This window comes from Rana temporaria, chromosome 2 (genome assembly GCF_905171775.1).
Source record: "Rana temporaria chromosome 2, aRanTem1.1, whole genome shotgun sequence".
NCBI classification, from domain to species: Eukaryota; Metazoa; Chordata; class Amphibia; order Anura; family Ranidae; genus Rana; species Rana temporaria.
The window spans coordinates 105,779,185-105,802,872 of record NC_053490.1 but is presented as its reverse complement, the minus strand read 5'-3'; the positions used below and the strand labels follow the sequence as shown (position 1 = coordinate 105,802,872).

The 23,688-nt window shown below is 41.3% G+C and overlaps 1 protein-coding gene across 1 annotated transcript in view; it reads left to right on the top strand.

Annotated features, from left to right (window-relative positions):
* Nucleotides 1–23,688, top strand: part of CALCOCO1 (calcium binding and coiled-coil domain 1) — a 95,922-nt gene that overhangs the window by 5,408 nt on the left and 66,826 nt on the right. Inside the window, exons 2-7 of the mRNA XM_040340723.1 lie at nt 4,038–4,191; nt 8,188–8,290; nt 15,458–15,648; nt 18,323–18,481; nt 19,022–19,170; nt 22,235–22,325. Coding sequence (XP_040196657.1) covers nt 4,057–4,191; nt 8,188–8,290; nt 15,458–15,648; nt 18,323–18,481; nt 19,022–19,170; nt 22,235–22,325 — 828 coding nt within the window. The 5' untranslated portion in view covers nt 4,038–4,056. The remainder of the gene's footprint in view (nt 1–4,037; nt 4,192–8,187; nt 8,291–15,457; nt 15,649–18,322; nt 18,482–19,021; nt 19,171–22,234; nt 22,326–23,688) is intronic.

Genomic DNA, 23,688 nt, shown 5'->3' with positions numbered 1-23,688 from the left:
GTGTGTATACTGAGCATTGTTCATGCAAATTTGCATGTCTTCGATATGTGTTTTTTTTACGCACATTTGCTGTCTGTGTTTGTCCTTTAAGGTCACTCCTATCCTCTTTCTTTGGGCTTTTATGTGCACTGTGATGCATTTGTAGTGTGGAAAAATGTAACTTGCTATACTTTTTTCACTGCACTGTACTACTATGAACTATGCAAGTACAATAACACAGATTTTGCACTGTCTATGGTGTGAATGCACCCCAAGTCTAATTCCGCGTACACACGGTCGTTTTTTGTCTTGGAAAAAAACGTAGTTTTTTATCATGAAAAAAAAACAATGTTTTTCAAACTTCATTTTTAAAAACGACGTTGCCCACACACCATCGTTTTTTGAAAATGCTCTTGCAAAGCGCGGTTACGTCCAACACGTACGACAGCACTCTGTTCCATTCAAGCTCGCGTTATAACTTGCTTCTGCGCATGCGTGGGTTTAAAAACAGCGTTTTAGCCCACACACGATCATTTTTTATGACACAAAAAACTACATTTTGAAAAACGACATAAAAAATTGAAGCATGTTCGAATTTTTTTTTGGACGTTTTTTAGAAGACAAAAAACGATGTGAAGCCCACACACGATCATTTTAAATGACGTTTTTAAAAACGTCGTTTTATTTCATCACAAAAAACTACCGTGTGTATGCGGCATAAGAGTAGGCCTTATGTACACTGCTGCTTGTAAACGGACGCTCCCCTCTTCTTCCTGACACTCCAGGTCTTGTATGGGGGCTTGTCTCCCTCATGTACAAGTCGGGGCTCTTGGTTTTGCATTGCATGGGATGATGTTAACGTGTGACCGCCAACTGGAGCAGAGAGGCTTTCTCAAAATCATAGTTCTGCCCAATATATTGTTTGCCATATGGGCATTCCAGTGTTTATACTACAAATCTGGAGGCACAGGTTATCAATGGTTATTATTTCAAATTCTTCAATTGTGACTTTGTAGGATAACTTATTGTCCTCCCTTTTTTTTTTACACCTGTTTTGTGCCTGTTACATTTTTTTATATAGAGAAAAACCTTTGACATTGCTAATAGTAGCTGTTTCTTTTAAAAGGCTTTTTATGGCACTTTGCCTTAGAATAGTTCAGTGTGGTGTGCATTTTGGGCTACAGTGCATGTGCATTGTTGTGCACTAGAGTGTCTTTCAAAATGAATCTCACACAACATGCTTTGCCATGCATTGTGGCAATGTGCAGTAAAATGCTTGTTTTACTGTCTGTTACTCCAAACACAGATCTGAAGAGTGGCTTACTATTCTTGCGATTTCCCATCAGCCTTCATCACTATACTATTTCTTAAGGAACATTTTCTCATTTATTTCTGCCTGTCTATGAAATTTGAGTGAATAAAGGGTAATTAAAAGGTGTTTATGTGCCTTTTAATCCCATTATTCATTTATAATTTAATTGGAGGTACAAGCATGCAATGCATACAGTTGATTACAAAGCTTATTGTAAGCGCCTACTAAAAACAGCTGTCAGAGTTTGGGGCACTGGTGCTATAAAGCAATGGAATATGTTTAATATGTCCCTTTGAGAGCTGGAGATTATCCAAGTGGCATGCACCCCCTGGTACTAAACAGAAATGCTGCATTGAATATGCATGCTTCCATTATCTTATTTTTATATAGAGACTAATAAAACATAAATGATAGAACCAGGCATATGTTGGTGAGGATATGTTACATGATAATACTTCACTAGAGAGTGATACTCAGACACTCATATTGTAAACATGTTATCTCTCACGCTCTAAGAGACAGTATAAAAGATAAAACTGTTTGGATCAAGACCGTTCATCTACTGGACACTGTGCACACAAATCTGTAGCAGTTATTGAGATTCAAGTTACAATAGAAACTGAAAACAGAACTTTGCACAAAAAAAACATTAAAGTAGAACTATAGGCAAAACTTTTTTTTTTTTCTTTTTTTTTTTTCTTTTTTTTTGGATAGAGTAAGGGAGGGTTATAACCCCTGTTAGTTTATTATGTGCAAACTTTGTCCCATTGGGGAGAATTCCCTTAATTTCCTGTCACATGGCCAAAACAGGAAGTGAGAAGAAATCCCTGCTAATTAAGATAATTTTTTGGGGGACCCCCAGATTTCCAAAACAAGTGTCCCCAATGAAAGATTTCCCCTCTATTACTTTTCTGAGGACAACCTAAAATATGGGGTTTCCTTTACTTTCACTTTTAATAATAACAGTAAACAGGGCAAATAGAGAGGGTGACTCTCCCTGATGGGGGCATAGACTGTGAAAAGTACTGACAGGTGTTCTAATTCATCTCCACTCCATCCAAAATTGCCCTTAGTCATACAATAGGATGAAGGCATGACCTTCATCTCCTGTTGTCCAACATAAATTTGTTGGCCAGTGGCACTGGCCCATGCCGATGTTTTCTGAGTGAGTCAGTGTTATCTGCAAGTCAGTATTTGCATGTGCTTAGCCACTCCCTCATATGTCACCTGACAAGGCTTGTGGCCGGTGATGCACTGCTCTGGCAGGTGTTGCATTGAGAGATGGAGGAGGAGGCATGCTCTCCTCGTGGTCCAGCAGTCTTTGGGGCCCCCCAGGGGGCACAGCAGTAGTGGCGGAGGGCATTTCCTTCTACTACACGTATGATTAAATATCTTTTGATGCCAGAGCTTACAGTGATGCTGGTAGACTTTAAGGTGACCTTAGATAAAGCATATCACTTACTCAAACAAGCTGATTTCATATTTCATGTCCATGGAAAGGCCCTGACCCACCTAGCCTACTGCCTTGCAGCATTAGGGACCTTGGTTCAAAACCCAACCAGTACACTACTTGGATAGAGTTTGCATGTTCTCTTTGTGCTTGTGTGAGTTTCCTCTGGGTCCACCAGTTTCCTCCCCCTCGCTCCAAAAATATGATTGTAGATTAGGTGCCTCCTGTTTTAAATGCCCCTAGTATGTCTATATATGTGAGATGGAGACTTTGGATTGTAAACTCCTTGGTGGTAGGGACTGATGTCAATGTGCAATATGTAAAGCATTGTGTAAGTTGGTGGGGCTGTATATAAAATAAATAAATAAATGTTTGGGTAACAATTTGGGCCACTTATAAAACTGTCTGCCCTAATTACTATGGGACATCCCCTGGCATGGCCAGCACCAGCAGTGTCTGCCATCATAGCTCATCTCTGCCACTACCCCTTTTTTATTCTTATAAACAGGAACTTTCTGCAAAACAGAACGTTTCTGTTGACGGAATAGCTGGCTAATTCCATTGCTTGAAGAAAGTTATATCCTGCATGCATTTTCCACCACCCTCATTTATTTGTGGCATTACTAAATAGACTCGCTAATCACATGGTTAACATAGTCATTGCATAACATTGAGGTAAATGCAATATATACAGTTCACAAGGCGCCATAACATTTGTTTTAGAATAGAGTCTTTTGTATAGTCACTATGGCAATTTGAAATCAACTTGAGATATATAGAGAGTATATTCTTTGTTGTATCTTTGTTGTATCTTTTTTTGGTTTTGTTTTGTTTTTTAATGAATGCCTTCTGTCTTCCATTACATCAGAATGAGACCTCTTATTTAAGAGAGAGCTTGACAGCCATTATTTGCTAATCAATGTAGTATGGTCAGGTATTAATAGCAAACTTCCTGCAGGCTACACACACTTAGCTCCGGTCAACAAAAATATGACAGTCATTGACCATCATATTATCAATAGTTTATAAAAGGCATAGTGACACAGAGACACTAACTATAGATCAATTGTAAAATGGCAACAGATTACGCTCATTTTAATATCACAGTCCAGTTGTACGGCACATGCAAATACACAAGGAAATGTCTATTGTTGTAATAAAAAGGGGCAACAGGTTCACACTGCTGTGCATAAAATTCTTCTGATCATGCTATTAGTGTTCTGAAAATACTATGTAAATGATAAATACTGTATAAAACTAGGCAAATGATAACCTTATCTATTTTATTGTTTATAGACTGAAGCAACTGACTGTCATGGAGGCCAACTTCCATTCTGTCTGTTTCCTGAATGTGGCTCACACTTATGTTCCCAGTGCCAATGTGGAATGTCACTACACCCTGCCAGCTGGCATGAAGGGCTCCACCAGGGACTGGATTGGCATTTTCAAAGTGAGAGAATGATTCTTTGTCTTATAAAAGAACTAGCGTGCCTATCAATTGTGTCAGGGATGTTGAACAATTAATTTAGTCAGCTATATCGATCCTTTAATCAACAGTGCCTCCAATACAAAAATGATTTACTAAAAATTATTAGGCTGACTAATTACTTATTTTAGATATTCTTTGCCCATGCAGAAACGCTTTGAATAACACAGTAAGGTCAGTGTAAGTATGGACTGTGGATTCTAAAGATAAATAAAATGTATTTACAATAAGTCACGTTACAGACACCACTAACAGTCAAATTAAGAGGTTGATACAGACACTGAAATTACTTAAAGTGTTTGTTACCCTAAAAAAAAGACAAAAAAAAGAAAAGGATCCTGTTACCTTAAAGCATGTTATACAGCACAAGCATTCTAATCAATCTCCACTGCGTACAAAACTTAAAGGGGAGTTCCAGCCATTTGTATGTTTATTAAAAGTCAGCAGCAACAAAAAGTGTAGCTGCTGGCTTTTAATAAACAGACACTTACCTGCTCCAGCGCTCCAGCGACGCGCCGGCGGGCGTCTTCATTCTCAGTGTGGGCACCCGGCCGTGACAGCTTTCAGCTTCACGGCCGGGCACCCACTGCGCATGCGCGAGTGGCGCGGCCCGGCGCCGCACCGTGTAATTGGCCAGGATATCGCCTAGGACCTGTGACGTGTCCTAGGCGATCGCCTACAGGAAGGAGGAAGTGGGACAGGAAGTCCCACTCTTCCTGAAGCCCCCACTCCCCCACCAAAAAAATTACATGCCAAATGTGGCATGTAAGGGGGAGAGGAGTGGGATAAGAGGAAGTTCCAAATTTGTCAAATTGACTGAACCCCTTTCAATGTACCTAGGATTATTCTACTTCCAGGTCTATTTACTTGACAAACTGCTCCTTTTGTTTTGGGATATTGGATTTCAACAGTGTCACCTTGTTTCGACAAACAATCCTTCCAAGACATTTTTTATCTGTAACCAGGAGACATTTCACATGATCTTGGCCTCTCTGAAAACGAGATTTTGTCTCATAGTGAAAAATGGGAGCATGATGAAATATAATGTTTTGTTTCAGGGAAAATAACAATTGACAGGTAGAAAGAAATTAACTGACAAGTGTAAATGTAGGAAAAAAAAGAAAGAAATTTAAGTGTAGCTACAGCCCAAATGCTCTTTTTTGTAGTTTTAAATAGGATGATGGAGCTTCTAGCTTTCCCTCACTCCACTAAAAAAACATTTAGGGCCAGATTCTCAAAGGAGATATGATGGCGTATCTCCAGATATGCCGTCGTATCTCTGAGTCTGTGCCGTCATATCTATGCGCCTGATTCATAGAATCAGTTACGAATAGATTTCTATTAGATCCGACCGGCGTAAGTCTCTTACGCTGTCGGATCTTAACTGCATATTTACGCTGGCCGCTAGGGGCGTGTACGCTGATTTACGCCTAGAAATATGTAAATCAGCTAGATACACGAATTCACGAACGTACGCCCGGCCGACGCAGTACAGATACACCGTTTACGTTAGGCTTTTCCCGGCGTAAAGTTACCCCTGCTATATGAGGCGTACATGCGGCTTACCAATGTTAAGTATGGACGTCGTTCCCGCGTCAAATTTTGAATATTTTACATCGTTTGCGTAAGTCGTCCGTGAATGGGGCTGGACGTCATTTACGTTCACGTCGAAACCAATACGTCCTTGCGGCGTACTTTTAAGCAATGCACACTGGGATATTCCACGGACGGCGCACTAGTTATTTACATAAAACACGCCCCCCTGTTCCAAATTTGAATTAGGCGGGCTTACACCGGCCTATTTACGCTACGCCGCCGCAACTTACGGAGCAAGTGCTTTGAGGATACAGCACTTGCCCGTCTAAGTTGCGGAGGCGTACGCCGGAACAAAGATACGCCGATCTATGAGAATCTGGCCCTAAATTGCTATTGAAATACCTGTTGGAGAGCTTCTCCTTAGGAGCCTTTCACACGGGCTGTCCAATCAGGTCCGTCTGTCAGTTTCTTAGTCGGACCTAAACAGACCCTCCAGTCTCCCCTTTGGAGCGGTGGATGTCAGCAATTGCATATCCGCTAACATCCGCTGCTATCCGATCATGACATAGTTAGATAAACCTGGCAGCTACAGGCAGCATTAGCACTTCCTTGTTACGCATTTTGATTGGAAGTGTTGTGTGCCAATAATAGGCTTGAATAAACCATCACAGAAAGAGGAATCTTGGCATTTTAAGAGAAACAATATGTTGTCCAGGGGGCAACACCTGAAAAGGGTGTACGGGTAGATTTAGACGTGCATCTAAATCTCCCCTTACTCTGAAGCCTGTCCATGTTCGGATCTTGCTTCAGAAGCTACTGACAGGTTGTGAGGAAGCTATGTCATGTTTCTTCACCATCTGTTTTAACCCCATTTTTGCAGCACTTAAGTGTGTAGACTTTGGCAAGCTTGCCACCTGCCGATCGCCACATGTCAGGTAAACTTTGCCACAGGCGTGTAGCATATCAACATGTAAATACCCTTATCCAGTGCCTATTGCAGCTTAACCTCTTTCCCACCGGGCTTGTTTTTCAGATTCGGTGTTTACGAGACTAAAACATTTTTTTTTGCTGGAAAATTAATTAAAACCCCCAAACATTATATATATTTTTTTCTAACACCCTAGAGAATAAAATGGCAGTCATTGAAATACTTTTTGTCACACCGTATTTGTGCAGCTGTCTTACAAGCGCACTTTTTTTGGAAAAAAAACACTTTTTTGAATTAAAAAATAAGACAACAATAAATTTTGCCCAATTTTTTTTATATATTGTGAAAGATAATGTTACGCCGAGTAAAATGATACCCAACATGTCACGCTTAAAAATTGCGCCCGCTCGTGGCATGACGTCAAACTTTTACCCTTAAAAATCTCGATAGGCGACGTTTAAAAAATTCTACAGGTTGCATTTTTTGAGTTACAGAGGAGGTCTAGGGCTAGAATTATTGCTCTCGCTCTAACGATCGGGGCGATACCTCACTTGTGTGGTTTGAACACAGTTTTCATATGCGGGCGCTACTCGCGTATGCGTTCGCTTCTGTGCGCGAGCTCGTCGGGACGGGCGCTTTAAAAAAAAATTTTTTTTGTTTTCTAATTTATTTTTATTTAGTTTATAATTTTTTACACTGAAATAAAAAAAAAATTGATCACTTTTATTCCTATTACAAGGAATGTAAACATCCCTTGTAATAGAAAAAAGCATGACAGGTCCTCTTAAATATGAGATCTGGGGTCAAAAAGACCTCAGATCTCATATTTAGACTTAAATGCAAAAAGAAGAAAAAAAAAATTGAAACTGTCATTTTTTCAAATGACAAAAAAAAAATGTTTCTTTAAGATGCTGGGCGGGACTGACGTTTTGACGTCACTTCCGCCCAGCAGAGCTATGGGGACGGGTGGGGGCGATTTTTCCCTCACTCACAACCCCAGTCAGCTGCCGAACGGACCCGATCGCCTCCACCGCTACCGACGGCTCCGGTAAGTGGCGATCTTGCGGCGAATCCGCCTCGGAGACCGCCGTTATCGTGTACAGGACCGCCCACTGAAGAGATGGATATCTCGGTTGTGGCAGCAGCTGCTGCCGTTACCGAGATATCCATCTTTAAAAAGAGGACGTCTTTTTGACATGGGGCGGTGGTCAAGAGGTTAAGGAGGGGGCGGTTGGTGCACGTTTCTGCCAACCCCCCAACCACATGTTTAAATGAATCCTAAGTATATGAGGTCATTTTAGGATGTAGAGAAAACAATTTTGTTCCCCTCGTTCCTAGCATTAAGCATATATCAAGCCATTGGTTGTCAGGATAAGCCCAGTTTTCATAAACCTCAACCCTGTCCCATCAGATCTTGAAATGCAAAATGTCATTATGCTGTTTAGGTCAGTATTTTAAAATGTTTGTTTGTACTGAATGTCTTTGTTCCTTGGCAGGTAAGCGGCTCCTCTATACATGACTATGACACCTTTGTTTGGGCATCCTCTTCGGAATCTTCTGTGGATGAATCAGTATCCCATTGCAGTGTCCAGTTTCAAGGTTAGTTATTTCTTCAGACAAATCAGTGACTAGAAACTGAGGCTGGACATAAATGTTCAAAGGAAAAAAGAAAAATATTGCGCTAATCAGAAAATTTAAAACTAAAGCTGCTACACTACAATATGACAAATATTGAACAGTGGTGTAAGGAACAAATGTAGCGCTGTGATAACATGAAAACAGTGATGTCTCTAAGAAAAAATTAATGATCACTGTATTGCAACAGTGATGAAATGACAAAAAAAATGTGAAATATATATATATATATATATATATATATATATACAGGGCTTTTTTTCAGGGGGAACTTGGTGGAACTCAGTTCCACCACCTCTGGCTCAGACCCTTTGGTGCCTTCTCACCACAATCACTTGTAAACATAGAAGTCTGGTTTCTGTGTTTACAAGTGACAGCTTTGTAACCCCCTGAACTCTGCACTCTGTATGTAATGCAATTCTGGTATTTAATGCCCCTTTAAGACCCTTCTACTGTTTGTAAAATCTGAACAGGTCATGGTTGAGTTCCTGCACCTATTTTCTGAGAAAAAAAGCTCTGTATATATATATATATATATATATATATATATATATATATATATATATATATATATATATATATATATATATATATATATATATATACATAAACTAGTGCTGTGAACACACACATATAAAGTCCATCAAAAAACTTGTGAATGAATGGATGGAAAAATTACCACGTAGATCCTCATAGGCAAACAATCACTTTCTTAAATGAAGATATGAATGCGCTTACCAGAAGGCGTGGATCTGCCTGTCAGCGACAGCAGATCATTAAGGCATGAACACTCTCAAGGCACAATCAGTTCGGCTTCCTCAGACTGGGTCAACAGGTGAGATGAATCCTCAGCGGAGGGCCATAGGTGCACAATGTCCTGGAATGATGTCCAAGGTATCCCAAGATGTCTGACCTCAAATGAATGAGGGGGGGTAATAGTATAACCCCTTAGGGGATTGGACGAGGTAAAATGGAAGACTTCAAACAGCATGTGGGGGAGAGAAAAGAAAAACGCAGCCCCAATGGTGCAGGTCAAAAATATAAAGGTTTTATTGTAATAAAACCACAGGTATACAATAAAAGTGATCACAAAGATAAAAAGGGGCACTATGAGAAATGGTGAAAACCAAGCCCTACGCGTTTCGTCCTAGAGGGACTTCAACTGGGGCATCAGGGGCGTGGGGCTTGGTTTTCACCATTTCTCATATTGCTCCTTTTTATCTTTGTGATCACTTTTATTGTTTACCTGTAGTTTTATTACAATAAAACCTTTATATTTTTACTCCATTACTCCAGCGGGAGAGAGAGGACACCTTTATTATCACATCATGTACTTTATGCCAGAAAGGTTGAAGTGACGGGCAGCTCCACCAAATATGGAGGAATGAGTCCGTCTCTCTGCCACATCGCCAGCATTTCTTCTGATATGGAGGGTGAGAATTTATGTATCAGGTCTGGTGTTCTGTACCAGAATGTTCTCAATTTCTAGCCATTTTCCTGTACTGAAACATTTAAGGATCCTTTGTGAAGATAGAGATTGATACAGTCCCAACCTCCCTCATCTATCTCTGTTCCCAGTGCAGATTCCCAATAGGCTTGTTCAGAGTGTAAGATTTTGGTGTTTTCTCAAACAGTGAGGCATGAAGTGAAGAGATAACATGTTTCTGAGTGGATGAGCTAAAGCATAGTGACTCCAATACTGTAGGGGTCATGGTAAAGCCTTTTCTACGTGCTGGGTCATCTAAAAAGTGTTTGAATTGGATATAGGGGCAAAAGGGGAACAAACCCGTATTGGAGAGATCCGCAAGTTCGGTTTGATGTAAGAAGCCGCCTTTACGGAAAAAATGTTTGGGCAGCTCCGCATATGTCCATTCTGTTTTCACAAAGGCTCTAGCTAAGCCCAGGGGAAAATCCGGGTTGTTTTGGACTGGGGTAATGGGGCAAAATTTTGCGGAAACCGCATGCGTGGAACAAGCCCTACTAAAGGCGTGAAGAGTGGGTCCGATAAGGGAATGTGTCAAAGCGGAGGAAGACACATGCTCCCTGGAAATCCAAGGTAGATAGCGTAATTCAAGACCAGATTCTCCAGGTACACCCAATCTTTACATCGGATATGTACTTTCCAGTCAACGATACGAGCAATATGAACCACCCAGTACAGTACAGTACAGTGGAACCTCGGATTGCGAGTAACGCAGTAAACAAGCGTTTCGCAATACGAGCACTGTATTTAAAAAAATCCTAACTTGGTTTGCAAGTGTTGTCTTGCAAAACAAGCAGGATTCAGGCCAAAGTGCTGTGCGGTACCACATTTGGGCTGAGGTGGGGGGGTCACTGGAGCCAAACGCAGCCAATCGGCACCGTTCGGAAATGCACGGAAAGGCCCGAGAACGGATTCTTTCAGAGGTTTGCGAAGGTCAGCCGAGGTGTCCTCGGGGCCTTTCCGGCCATTTTTGAGGCTCTCCGGCGCCCCACCTCTGGCCGATTGCGGTATTGCATGCCATTGAAGTCAATGTGGAACAATTTATTTTAGTTTCCATTGACTTCAATGGGGAAACTCGCTTTGATATGCAAGTACTTTGGATTACAAGCATTCTCTTGGAATGGATTATGCTCGTAATCCGAGGTTCATCTGTATATCAGGGAGGCCTATGCCTCCACCAAATTTCGGCAGCACTAGCTTTGTCCAACTTATTTTTGCAGGTTTGTTGCGCCACAGAAAGGTTTGATATATGAACTTGTACAGATCAAAAAAGGAGATTGGCAAATGTATTGGTATGGTTTGGATTTTATATAGCAGGCGTGGAAGAATTGTCATTTTAAAAACCAGGAGATATTTGATTTATACCATTTCTGGATATCCTGCCTTATCTTCTGTAATTCAGTTAGAAAGTTGTAACCTGTTTGTTACTTTGCTTCAGTTTATGAATGAACATACACGCTGTGTTTCCTATCCAACACAGCATCTTCAATGCTGAGCAAGGGACAAGGGAATCTGTGTCCTCAGCCTCTCTCTCTGTCTCAAAGAGGAGATGTCAGGGGTCTGTTTAGACCCCTGACATGTCACCAAAGCCCCCCAAACTGATATATATAAAAAAATTGTAAATATAATGATAAAAATTGGTAAAAAAATAATATAAAATAACATTATAATATATAATAACATAATAAAACTACTAACACCCCTACCCTACTGACACTCTCCTCCCCACAAAGCATTGTGAAATAAAATACATAAAAATGAAAAAACTATTGATACCATCCACTGCTCTACTGACACAGTCCACTGCCCCATAACCCCCCCCCCCCCCCCCACACACACACACACACACCTTCTCCAGAAGCACTGCGAGAAAAAGAAATAAAATAAAAAAGAAGAACAATTTTAATAAATAATAAAATTATAAAAACAAAAAACTGCCAACACCATCCACTGCCCTACTGTCACTGTCCTAGTGTTGGATAGATTGGAGAAGATTTATAATCTGTTTAGTTTCTACTGCTATAACGGGCTCTGTTAAAGAAACACCCCATTTCTTATCATAGTGACAACTGTATCACCAAACAGGAAGTGTTGAAATACCTTCAAAAGAGACAGAGACATTCTTAGCCTTGATATTCACAAGGCTTTTGATAGTGTCAGCTGGTCATACCTGGAAATTTTACTCCCCAAATACGGTCTTTGCAATGAATTCATGCATGAGAATTAGACTCCCTGGGGAAAACTCAGAGTTCTTTACTTTGGGTAGAGGAACTAGACAAGGGTGCCCCCTTTCCCCTCTTCTTTTTGGCCTAGCCATAGAACCCCTTGCATGTGCCATATGAAATAATGTCAATTTCAAAGGTTATTCCAAAGGCTTAATGGACCTCAAATTGAGCCTCTACGCCGATGACATGTTGCTATTCCTTTCAGACCCCTTAATTTCCCTTCTTAACCTTATCAAAGTACTAGAAACATTTTGGGATCTCGCTGGCCTAGGGGTTAATTTATCCAAATGCAATGCATATAAATATTCCACCACTGTTGACGATATCTTTACAGGAAAGATTCCCCTATACCTGGACATCACATTCGTTTAAGTATTTGGGCATCCACCTTACCTCATCTTATAATACTTTTTATCAAACCAATTACACACCACTATTCACAAACATTAAAGCACTACTAAAATTATGGTCAACATATCATATCTCCTTTTTGGGGAGAATAACTGCAATCAAAATGGCGATTTTACCTAAATTACTATTTTATTTTAGAGCTTTTCCCATACAGATCCCTAAAAATACGCTAGACTCCCTACACAGAGAAATTAACAAATGTATATGGCTCAGCAAAAAACCGAGGTTTGGTTACTCTCTTATGCGCAGATCTCAATCCAATGGTGGCTTGAGCCTTCCCAACTTATGGTGTTATCACCTAGCAGCAAGATTTACATAGTTGGCTCCATCTTCAAGGACTATTACGGTCCAAGACGATTCAACTCAGAGAGATCTTTCCCTTAAATAAGGTGGTGGCCTACTCATATCAGTTATGGCAAAGATAAATTTGACTTGATTTCTTCCACCCCCCCCCCCCACTAGCATCCTTTATAAGAGATCCCCGGTTCCCTCCGGCCTTTAGAAATAGTAGTACTTTCGGTATATGGAAACTATGTAACCTCACTACTTTGAAATTCCTATCCAGAAATAACGAATTTCGCCCTTTTTCAGAACTATTTGAACACTATAATCTCCCAAGTTCAGAATTATCCGATTATACTCAAATTGAAAAATTCTACCAAAAATGAATCTCTCTAACATTACATACCCCTTATTCTCAATTTGAACAAATCTGCATTTCCTCACCAAGAGATAAGGGCTCGATCTCTCGTATTTATCGCTGTTTTGAATGAATCTTCTTCTCTCAGAAAAATCAAAACCAATGCTACAGTGGGAAATTGACTTGGACCAATCATTTACACTACCAGAATGGACTACTATGATACAAAACCTACTAATATGTATTTACTCAATCTCGGCGTGAGAATCGGCCATAAAAATCCACACCAGATGGTACCTAACTACCTTCAAAATAATCCCCCACTTGTTTTAGGGGATGCCCAGATCAAGGCACCATCTTACATACCTCCTGGAACTGCAAAATGTTGAACCCCATATGGTCACAAGCAGAAGCTAAAATTGAACATATTATAGTCAAAAAATTCCCCTCACTCCTAAGATGTGTTTATTGTTTGCATCTATACCAAATATACCCACACAGCTTATAAGATTAATTCACACACTCTTCAATTCAATCCACTGGATGATAGCGCTTAACTGGCACTCTTCAACAGTCCCTTGGCCCCAAGTTTTGAGTAGACTGAAACAAATAAAACTCTCAGAGCGGATCCATCATACTCTCTTTGACACAATGCACATTTTCAAAAAAAAAAAATGGTCCCCTTGGGATATACCACAACCTTAAATAAATCTCCTAACATAGACCAATAATAAATATCAGCATAAAATAAAATTATAATGTAACTGATGTAACCTTGTTTGAATAACAAATACTTTGATATCAACACTATTGTTGTTGCGTTGTATTGCTTTGTTCTTCTTTATATATAACATTTATCTTGTGTTAAGTACATACTTGATATGTTTTGGATGTACCTATGTTTCTGTTATAAATTTGTTATAAATATAATATCAAACTATGACCTTTTGCAATAATAAAAATCGTTTGTAAATAAAAAAAAAAGAGACAGAGACAACAAAATATTTTTTATCTGTATGTGTTGCTGTTGGTGAGAAAAGCACAGGCATGCAGACAGGAGGGTGTGCTTAGCTGAGAAAAACCCTCCTCTCCTCCTGAAGACTCCTGGGATATAGGACATCATTTGCCTAGGCATGAAAACTAGGAAGTAACTAAAGAAATGTAAAAAATTGTTCAAAACAAGTAAATATAATAAACTTTTCTATATTTTCTAATGCTAGCAACATAACAAATAGTCAATGTTGATTGAGAGAGTGAAGTTACACTTTAATTTGGTCCTGTTGGCTTACAGAAACCTCCCTTTGAGTCTATTTAAAACATTCCTTAGGCCAACCTCACTCGTAAGGTAGTTTTTGTTTTGGCTAGCACATCAGCAAGACATATCTCAGAACAAGTAGCCTTAACCTGTAAAAAGCCCTTTCCTGCTCTTAATAAAGACAAGGTAGTTTTGAGTTTCTGAGCCTCATTTCTCCACACCGTCCAGAGTATTGTAAGTGAATAATAGAAAATGTACATTTAGTAGAATCCGTGCTGGGACAAGGTCATCTAGAGCCCAAGCGAACATGCCAAACTGCACCCCCCCCCCCCAAGTTGTGTGAGCATTATGTGTCTGCAAAAATCCCCCCCAAAAAACTCTCAGTAGTAATCTGCATGCTCACCCCCTAAGTCCCTCCTCCCCCCAGTACAAATCCTTCCTCCCTGCTGAAATCTCCCTTCTCAGTACAAATATTTGACCCCCCCCCCCAAGAAAAAATAACAGCACAAATCCTCTACCCCTAAAATGTCACCTCCTATTACACATCCCCCTCCTAACAAATTCCCATCTCCCCTCCCAACACAAATTACCCTAAATCACGATTCTTTGCACCCCCCAAAATTTTCCTCATAGAAGAATCCTTACCCCCCTGCCATCCCCCAAATTCCCTCTTTCAACACAAATTTCCTCCCCCCAATCTCTTTGTGGCACCCCCATCTCACATGATACCACAGTGCCCAGGGCAGCCACCCCTTGTCCCGGCCCTGAGTAGAATGTACTGTTATAATTTAAGCGTGAATGAATATTCAATCATAAATGATAAACAGACCTTACAATCTTTGTAACCTGGCTTGTTCACCTTTGTACAACAATCGCAATTATTAAGAATGTTTACTTTTTCTGATTGCTTTTGTGTTCACTCTTTTCAATAAAAAAACCTGACACAAATAAGTGGAAACAAAAATGTAAAAATCACACGCTGCATTTTCAACAATACAGGAACATTGTCATTGATAGCAAAACCTGTGTTACACTTTTATCTGTATGAAACCGCAAAGACAATGCATAAGTATTGAAAATATACAGTAAATAAATGGTATGTTTAATTTACCTATAGCCTACTATCTTCCACACCCCGGTGAACAGCAGTACCAGTTTCGCTATGTGGATCAGCAGGGAACTGTGAAAGGGATTAGTGAACCTTTTGTGATCTGTGAGCCACGACAAATGGAAGACCTGGTCACCTTGGAGGATGAAGAGGCTTCTCTGGACATGATTTTGGTTGTATCGAAATCTGCTTTCTTGCAGGTAACGTGTAAAGTTTTAGGGTTGCCAGACACAGCAATATGATGTAGAAATGTCTGTCCCTGAACAGTGGGCTGAGACATCTGCTTGTCCTTAAACCTGCTGGGACTGTTATATTTTTTCTTGATGGATGGATGAATTATTTACGATGGTATTTTATTTGTAACTAATATTACCACTTTTCTGCAAAGGTTTTATTACTTGCAGGGTTACAAGCCAAGGAAGTTTAGAACACTTTAATACATTTTGAGTGTTTGATTCTTTATCAAAAAATAGATTATACCAATTCTTGAAACAGATTCATAGCCGCATCGCAAAAATAGTAAAAAAGAAGAAATTACAGGAGGAAAATACCCCTTAATGGCAGAATAGGACTTAACACAATTAAATTAAATATATTACATACATTACATATACATGATAAAAAGAGCTCAGGTCACAGGAAACAGGTTATTTGGTTATACAGTGTTTGATTCTTCTCATTCAGGCTTCCCTCTGCTGCTCCATTCTCCGAGCCCCTACATTACATCCAGTTGACAGTGCTGAGGCTGTGTGCAGGAGAACTGCTCCTGATCACAGCCTCGGCAAATGTAAACAAACCTTTTTCAGGCTGTGATCGGAAGCCACTTCCCTTAATACAGCATCAGCATTGTGTGCATGCCCTGAGGCTGCGTCCAGAAGCATTAATTGAACAGACAAGGGGATCTTAGAGGTCTCTTACCAACCAATAAGTAAAAATCCTGCTGTTTAACCACTTCCATACCAGGTACTTACGCAGCTTCCCGCCCAAGCCAATTTTCAGCTTTCAGCACTGTCGCACTTTGAATGGCAATTGCGCGGTCATGCTACACTGTACCCAAACAAAATTGGCGTCCTTTTTTCCCCACAAATAGAGCTTTCTTTTGGTGGTATTTGATCACCTCTGCGATTTTTTTTTTTTTGCGCAACAACTAAAAAAAGGCTGAAAATTTGGAAAAAAAATTACGTTTTTATTTTTTTCTGTTAATTTTTTTGTAAATAAGTTTTCTCTTTCAATTACGGGCACTGATATGGCGGCACTAATGGGCACCGATGAGATGGCACTGATGGACATCGATGAGGTAGTACTGACGGGCACAGATGAGGTGGCACTGATTGGCGGCGCTGGTATGCGACACTGATGGGCACACATAGGCGGCACTGATGGGCACACATAGGCGGCACTGATGGGCACCCATAGGCGGCACTGATGGGCACACATAGGCGGCACTGATGGGCACACATAGGCGGCACTAATGGGCACTCATGGGCGGCACTGGGCACTCATAGGCGGCACAGATGGGCACTCATGGGCGGCACTGATGGATACTTATGGGTGGCACAGATGGGCACTGCTAGGTGGGCACTGGGCATGGATGGGCACTGTGGGGTGGCACTGATGGACACTGGGGTGGCGCTGATGGACACTGGGGTGGCGCTGATGGACACTGGGGTGGCAGCACTGATTGTTGCCAGTCAGTGCCCATTTGTGGGCACTGACTGGCATCTTTTTTCTTTATGGTGGTCCAGTGTGGCGATCCGAGGGGGGGCTGCGCTGATAAACAATCAGCGCGAACCCCCCCTGTCAGGAGAGCCGCCGATCGGCTATCCTCTACTCGCGTCTTTCAGACGCGAGTGAGGAAGAGCCATCAACGGCTCTTCCTGTTTACATCGTGATCAGCCGTGGTTGGACACGGCTGATCACGTGGTAAAGAGTCTCCGCCGGAGGCTCTTTACCGAGATCGGAGATGCAGGGTGTCAGACTGACACCCCGCATCACCGATCGCCGCGATGCGCGCCATGAAATCCTGCAGGACGTTCTAGAACGTCCTGTCAGGATTTCATAACCACTTCCCGGACGTAAATCGGCCATAGGCCGGGCGGGAAGTGGTTAAAGCATTTCTGCCACTATTTTTTAAGTTTAATAGCGCCATTCCCTGCAAAGTACTTATGCCTACTTACTGTATCTCACTGCCCGTGCATGCTGAACTGTGTGCTGGCGTGTCAGATGACTGGGCCCTCTGCTGCACTCTGGGGTTTCCTTCTTCTTGGCCTTGTGTCCTGCAGTGACATGGGGACAGTGGATGAAGCCACTAAGCGCTGCTGAGGTACTTATGGCACTCCCAATTATGCCAAATGTAAAAAGTCTTACATCAACATTATCTTTGTATCACAGAGGAGTGTGAGGTCAGCTAGAAAGGTAAGTGTAAAGTGCTGCCTTTGCAGGCAAGGGTATTGTTCATCTTTTTTAAGTTACTATAATTGGACTGTACCTTCCCTTTATCTTTGGTATGATATACACCTTATTGTCAAAAGTATTGGGACCCCTGCCTTAACGCACATGAACTTTCCAGTCTTAATCCGTAGGGTTCAATATTGAGTTGGCCCACCCTTTGTAGCAATAACAGCTTGAACTCTTCTGGAAAGGCTGTCCACAAGGTTTAAGAGTGTGTCTATGGGAATAACCTCAACCCTATGGAATACCTTTGGGATGAATTTAAGCAGCAATTGCGATTGCGATCCCAATACTTTTGACAATATAGGGTATATAGTGATTGATCCGTTCAAAATATGTTTTCTTTCTACAAATTGTATGCTATTTATATGTATATTCATACTATTGACTATAACCTTCTGATTGAAATGTTTGCTCCTATAGCAACAGCTGGAGTTCTCCCAGCAGGAGAGGAATGACCTTATGAGGGTTAGACTCACACTGGAAGAGGTGGTGAGCACTCTGAAGAAGAAAGTCCAGCACCTGGAGGCTGCACTGGAGTCTTCAGACAATAAACATTTAAAGCTAAACCAGCAATACAAGGTACATATATCTTCATCTTTCTGGGTACTTTGTTTACTGCCTGTTGAGGATCTACATGGCCTAGAATACACACACACACACACTTCACTCTTTTGGATAACCTAATTGTTTTGCATTGCATCATGTTCACTTTTCACTCTACTTTTTATAAATATTTTTTTTCTAACTCAAATGTGTGTATATAAATATAGTAAATATATATAATCTGGTTGCTATTTACACCATATTTAAAAGCATAATTATTTCAAGCACTAGCATTGCATCCACAGACAGGACTTTTGTCCCTTATATTTTGTTATGATTACTTTATTGCTATCCATGGCATGATGTGGTTATGATAACCTTTTCTCGAGAAATGACAGCTGGTTGTTATGGAAAAAACATCCACTATCTATCTTTTTTCTTCTATCTGCTCCATTGTGGCAGGTTTAACAATTTTATGGATAATTTACTGCGTGGATAATTTTTTCATTATGTGTATGTTTTAGCATGGATATTCAGATGTGAACGTTCTAAAATTCCTCTTGGACTGTTTTATAGGAACTTTTTGAAAAGGAGCAGACAACAAGGAAAGAATTTAATGCCCTGAGCAAAATTGAGGCTGAGCACCGAGAACGGATTCTGCAACTTGAGAGTGAAATCCAGATCATGAATCGGAACCTGCTTGAAAAAGTGAAAGAGACAGACATGTATATATCACTATTTTCTTAAAATGCTGTATAGTCTTAGACTGGTTATAGGCAGGCAGATACATCAAATGAGAATGATTCCAAAAAGCAAAAAAACCCATCAAAATATTTTCCAGATCTTCAAGGGACCCTGTCATCAACTTAAAAAAAATTGCATGTAAAAGCATAAAAAATCAACTAAAAATGCTTAATTGCTGAGTTTTCTATTTCCAAAAATAATTTCTTATTCACTTGCAGTGTGGCTTTAAAAAGAAAATCTGATTAGTCAATTTCCTATCTCACACCCTTCCACCTTGCATATATATGCCCTCTCCTCATTTGGGGATGTCTAATTACTCTGTGCTGGTGTGCTGGCCAAAATCAGCTGTCAGTAGCTGCCGGGTGAGTAGTGTAGGGGAACACTATACAGTGTCACTAGAGTCTGCAGGGGCTGCTGACATCACATCCAAGAGGACTCCATCCAGCAGGGCTTCTGGATGTCGGCACCAAGAAGGCTTTTTCAGGAAAATGTATTAAAAGAGAAGCTTTCCTAGGGCTCACAGGAGTGCAGTTTGTGACCCATGTTCAGCCATCGGTGGGCTAAAGTCCACTGTCGACTGATATCACAGAGCCGGTCCAGGCTCTGGATCGATGCCAAGTCAGTATCCACCCAGACGCTCCTGCCCCCTCCTCATTACGGTGATCCAGTGAGCGCTGTAAGGGCAGAGGAGAGAGATGACTAACGGTTCCCTGTAGACTGAGAACCAATCAAACAGAGGCCTTTGATCGCTCTTAAAAGTGGCAGGGGACAGCTGCAGCATCAGAGCGATGCTGCATCCACCTAGGTGAGCATAATTTTATTTTTTTCCCACAGCCCCATACGTCCCTTTAAAATAAGGTAAATTGACATATAACCTTTTGGGAATATTTTTGTTGATATAAATGGTCTGGCGACAGGGTTGCTTTAAGGAGCCACACCCCATGGTACTTTGGACCCTTTTACATATATAGTTGGAAGATGGGGACCTGATTACAGGTTTGTTTCCCTAAAAAGTTCAGCAAATCCCTCTTTGAGATAAACCTCTAACTGCCTGAGTAGCTTGTTATTATGTACTATAATGATGGGAACTGCCTGATAGTTTCAAACAAAGCTTTAAAAAGACCACCAAAAGCTTAACCTCTTGACCACCGAGGACGTCCTCGGCTTTGTGCGGTGATATCTGAATGATGCCTGCAGCTACAGTCATCATTCAGATATCGCCGTCTTCAGCCGCCGATTCTCTGCACCATAAGAACGATTAAAGCGGCGGTTCCGCCGCTTGATCATTCTTATAGGCAGCGGGAGGGGACGTCCCCCCCCCCTCCCGCCGCCATCCGGTGCTTCTCCGGGCTCTCCCGTGCCATCGGGGGCCCGGAGAGCGAATCGACCGGCGCTCGCTGCAGAACCATAGAGATAACTGGCGACCAGACGGTCACACGTTACGCCCGGTACCCGGAAGTAAACAAAGCCGCAATTGCGGCTGTCGACATGTGATCGGTGATTTTTTTTTTTTTTCACCGATTTCATGCTTGTAAGCCTGGAGGAGAGATGTGGGGTCTTATTGACCCCACATCTCTCCATAAAGAGGACCTGTCACACTGATTCCTATTACAAGGGATGTTTACATTCCTTGTAATAGGAATAAAGGTGATCAAAAAAAAAATGTAAAAAAATTAAGTAAAATAAAATTAAAAAATATTTTTTTTCAAAACGCCCCTGTCCCCGTTATCTCGCCCGCAGAAGCGAACATGCATGCAGGTCCCACCCACATATGTAAACGCCGTTCAAACCCCACATGTGAGGTATCGTTGAGTGCGTTAGAGCGTGTGCAACAATTCTAGCACTAGCCCTCCTCTGAAACTCGAAAATAGTAACCTGTAAAAAAATTTAAAACGTCACCTATGGAGGTTTTTAAGTACCGAAGTTTGGCGCCATTCCATGAATGTGCGCAATTTTAAAGCGTGACATGTTAGGTATCTATTTACTCGGCGTAACATCATCTTTCACATTATACAAAAAAATTGGGCGAACTTTACTGTTTTGTTGTTTTTTAATTCATGAAACTGTTTATTTTCCCCAAAAAAAGGCGTTTGAAAAATGATTGCGCAAATACCGTGCGAGAAAAAAAAGTTGCAATGACCGCCATTTTATTCCCTAGGATGTCTGCTAAAAAAAATATATAATGTTTGGGGGTTCTGATTAATTTTCTGGCAAAAAAAATGTAATTTTTACATGAAGGAGAGAAGTGCCAAAATTAACCCTGGTGGTAAAGTGGTTAAAGACATGAAAATGTTTGTTTAAAATATAACTAAAGCAATAACTTTAGTTTTGGTTAGAGTTGAGAGGGGTTAGAACAGCTAGTAGGTTTTTTCACCCTCTCTATTTGTCCTGTTTACCATTATCATTAAAAGTGAAAGTAAAAGAAAATTTTAAATTTGGGTTGTTCCACGAAAAATAATAGAGGGGAAATCTTCCAGTGGGCACACTAGTTCTGGTGACCTGGGGGGCCCCAAGGGATTCCCTTAATTTGCAGGGATTTCCTTGCTGTTCCTGTTTGGCTGTGAGATGTGAAGGTAAGGTATGGTAAAGGAAAAAAGTGAAGGCAAATCTCCCCAGATGGCAAAAAAAGGATTATAACACTTTCTTACTCTATCCAAAATGAAAAAAAAAGTTTTGCCTATAGTTATACTTTGATTTATTTCTGGTAGGATTCCTTATCAGATAAAAATCTGGTTGGAAGTCTCATGTTTGTACATAATAGATGCATGTATGTTCGTATAATAACTGCAAGTTAATTGGTGCCCAGACACGTAGGATGTTGTCTCAGACGTGTTTAATATCCTGCTACACATTAAGCACCGTATAGAATTTTGTTTCTCTTCTAAAGAGTGTGTTGAACAAACAAGACACTGCTTTTTTACATAAACCTGGTTTCTCTGGCAGGTCTAATTTGTTGCCTCAGAAAAAAATGAAACTGCTTATGACCTCAGTTGCTTTAGATACACTGCACTGATAGTGTGCAATGTATTTTTTATTGTTTAACAGTCTAAAGACAAGAAAAGAATCACTAGAGGCAGAAAAGGAGCAGCTGAAAGAGCGACTTGCAGAGGCCTCTTCAGAAAAGGAGCGTTCCAAGGTCTGTGGAATTTTTTAATCACCCGACATTACAACTGCAATGTTTTAATGCCCAGTTTAAAGTATTGCACCTTTACTTGTTATGCAGTCAAGCTGTATAACAAGTAAATATTGTAACATTATTTTTTAATATAATTTGTTTGTGCCTATCACAATGGGAAGCTGCCCTATCCTGGCAGCACACTGAGGAGCTGGACACCTACTCTTACACAGAGCACAGTAGTCCAGGTCTCCAATGCTCAGACATACCCCCTGCACAGTACTCTATTCAACAGCGCTACTCAGGGACCAAGAGCACCCTTGAATGGTGTACTGTGCAGGGGGCATGTGGAACCGCTATGGACTCAGACCGCCAGGCTTTAAAAGTGTATATCTTAATCATACTGTACAGGGCACAAGCAGGATATTCATACACCATGGGTTATAGGCATTTACCTTCAAGTGACTAGACACTGACAAAGTTTTAGAGGACATGCCCAATGGGTGCCTCCCCTATAACGCTACCCCACTCTGAGTCCTCACTTTTATGTTAGTGTCTGAAGGCGATGGACCTTTCCCCCTTCACTGAGAAAATCACCCTTAGCTTAACTAGTATATTATTTTTCTTCATTATTTTATCTTCAGATTTTCCAGTCAAGCCCTCGCTGTCTTCTAATGCCAGCATAGAAGCTGTGTACAACCTCAGTAAACCCTTGAGATCCATATCTGGACCCTATGCTGTGAAGACAGCCTGTAAAGAGCTGCGGTGGCTCAACGCGATTGGCACTGCGCTGACAAGCCATTCACCTCTGCAGCTAGGGGTTCGGATCCCGGTCTCGGCTACATGTGAATTGAGTTTGGTGGTCTCAGCCCGGCTCCCGGTGGGTGTGCTATGCGAGGTAAGCCTGCGCTTAGTACGCCCACCCCCCTCCCACAAAAACCACCACACTTACACGCACTCGAAATTGGGTTAACATGCACGCACTTTGACCACGCGGTCTCTAAAAAGAGAGGCGAAGGACTAACGGGGCTGGTTGAGCGGGCTAGATCCTCTCACTCCCTTATAGGGAGTCCCTCTGCCCCGTTGGGCTTCAAAGCGGAGCAGGTAGGGCGGGCTGTGTGGGAGGACCCCCTCACACACCCGCCATTGCCACCCGGGGCATGGAGAAAGGTGGCAGATTGCCTCTGGGGGAGGCCTGCCTACTCCCAACTCCTGCAGTCCGGCTCCTCTCTCGAGTACACGCACAAAATACACACACAAAAAAAAAAAAAATTGAACAAAAAAAAAAGACGGCCTGTAAAGTTGCTGCTTTGGGCACTGGATCCTGCACTGGATCCTGTGCATACTTTGGTATTTGGTGCTATACAGGTCCAGGGCTTTATGG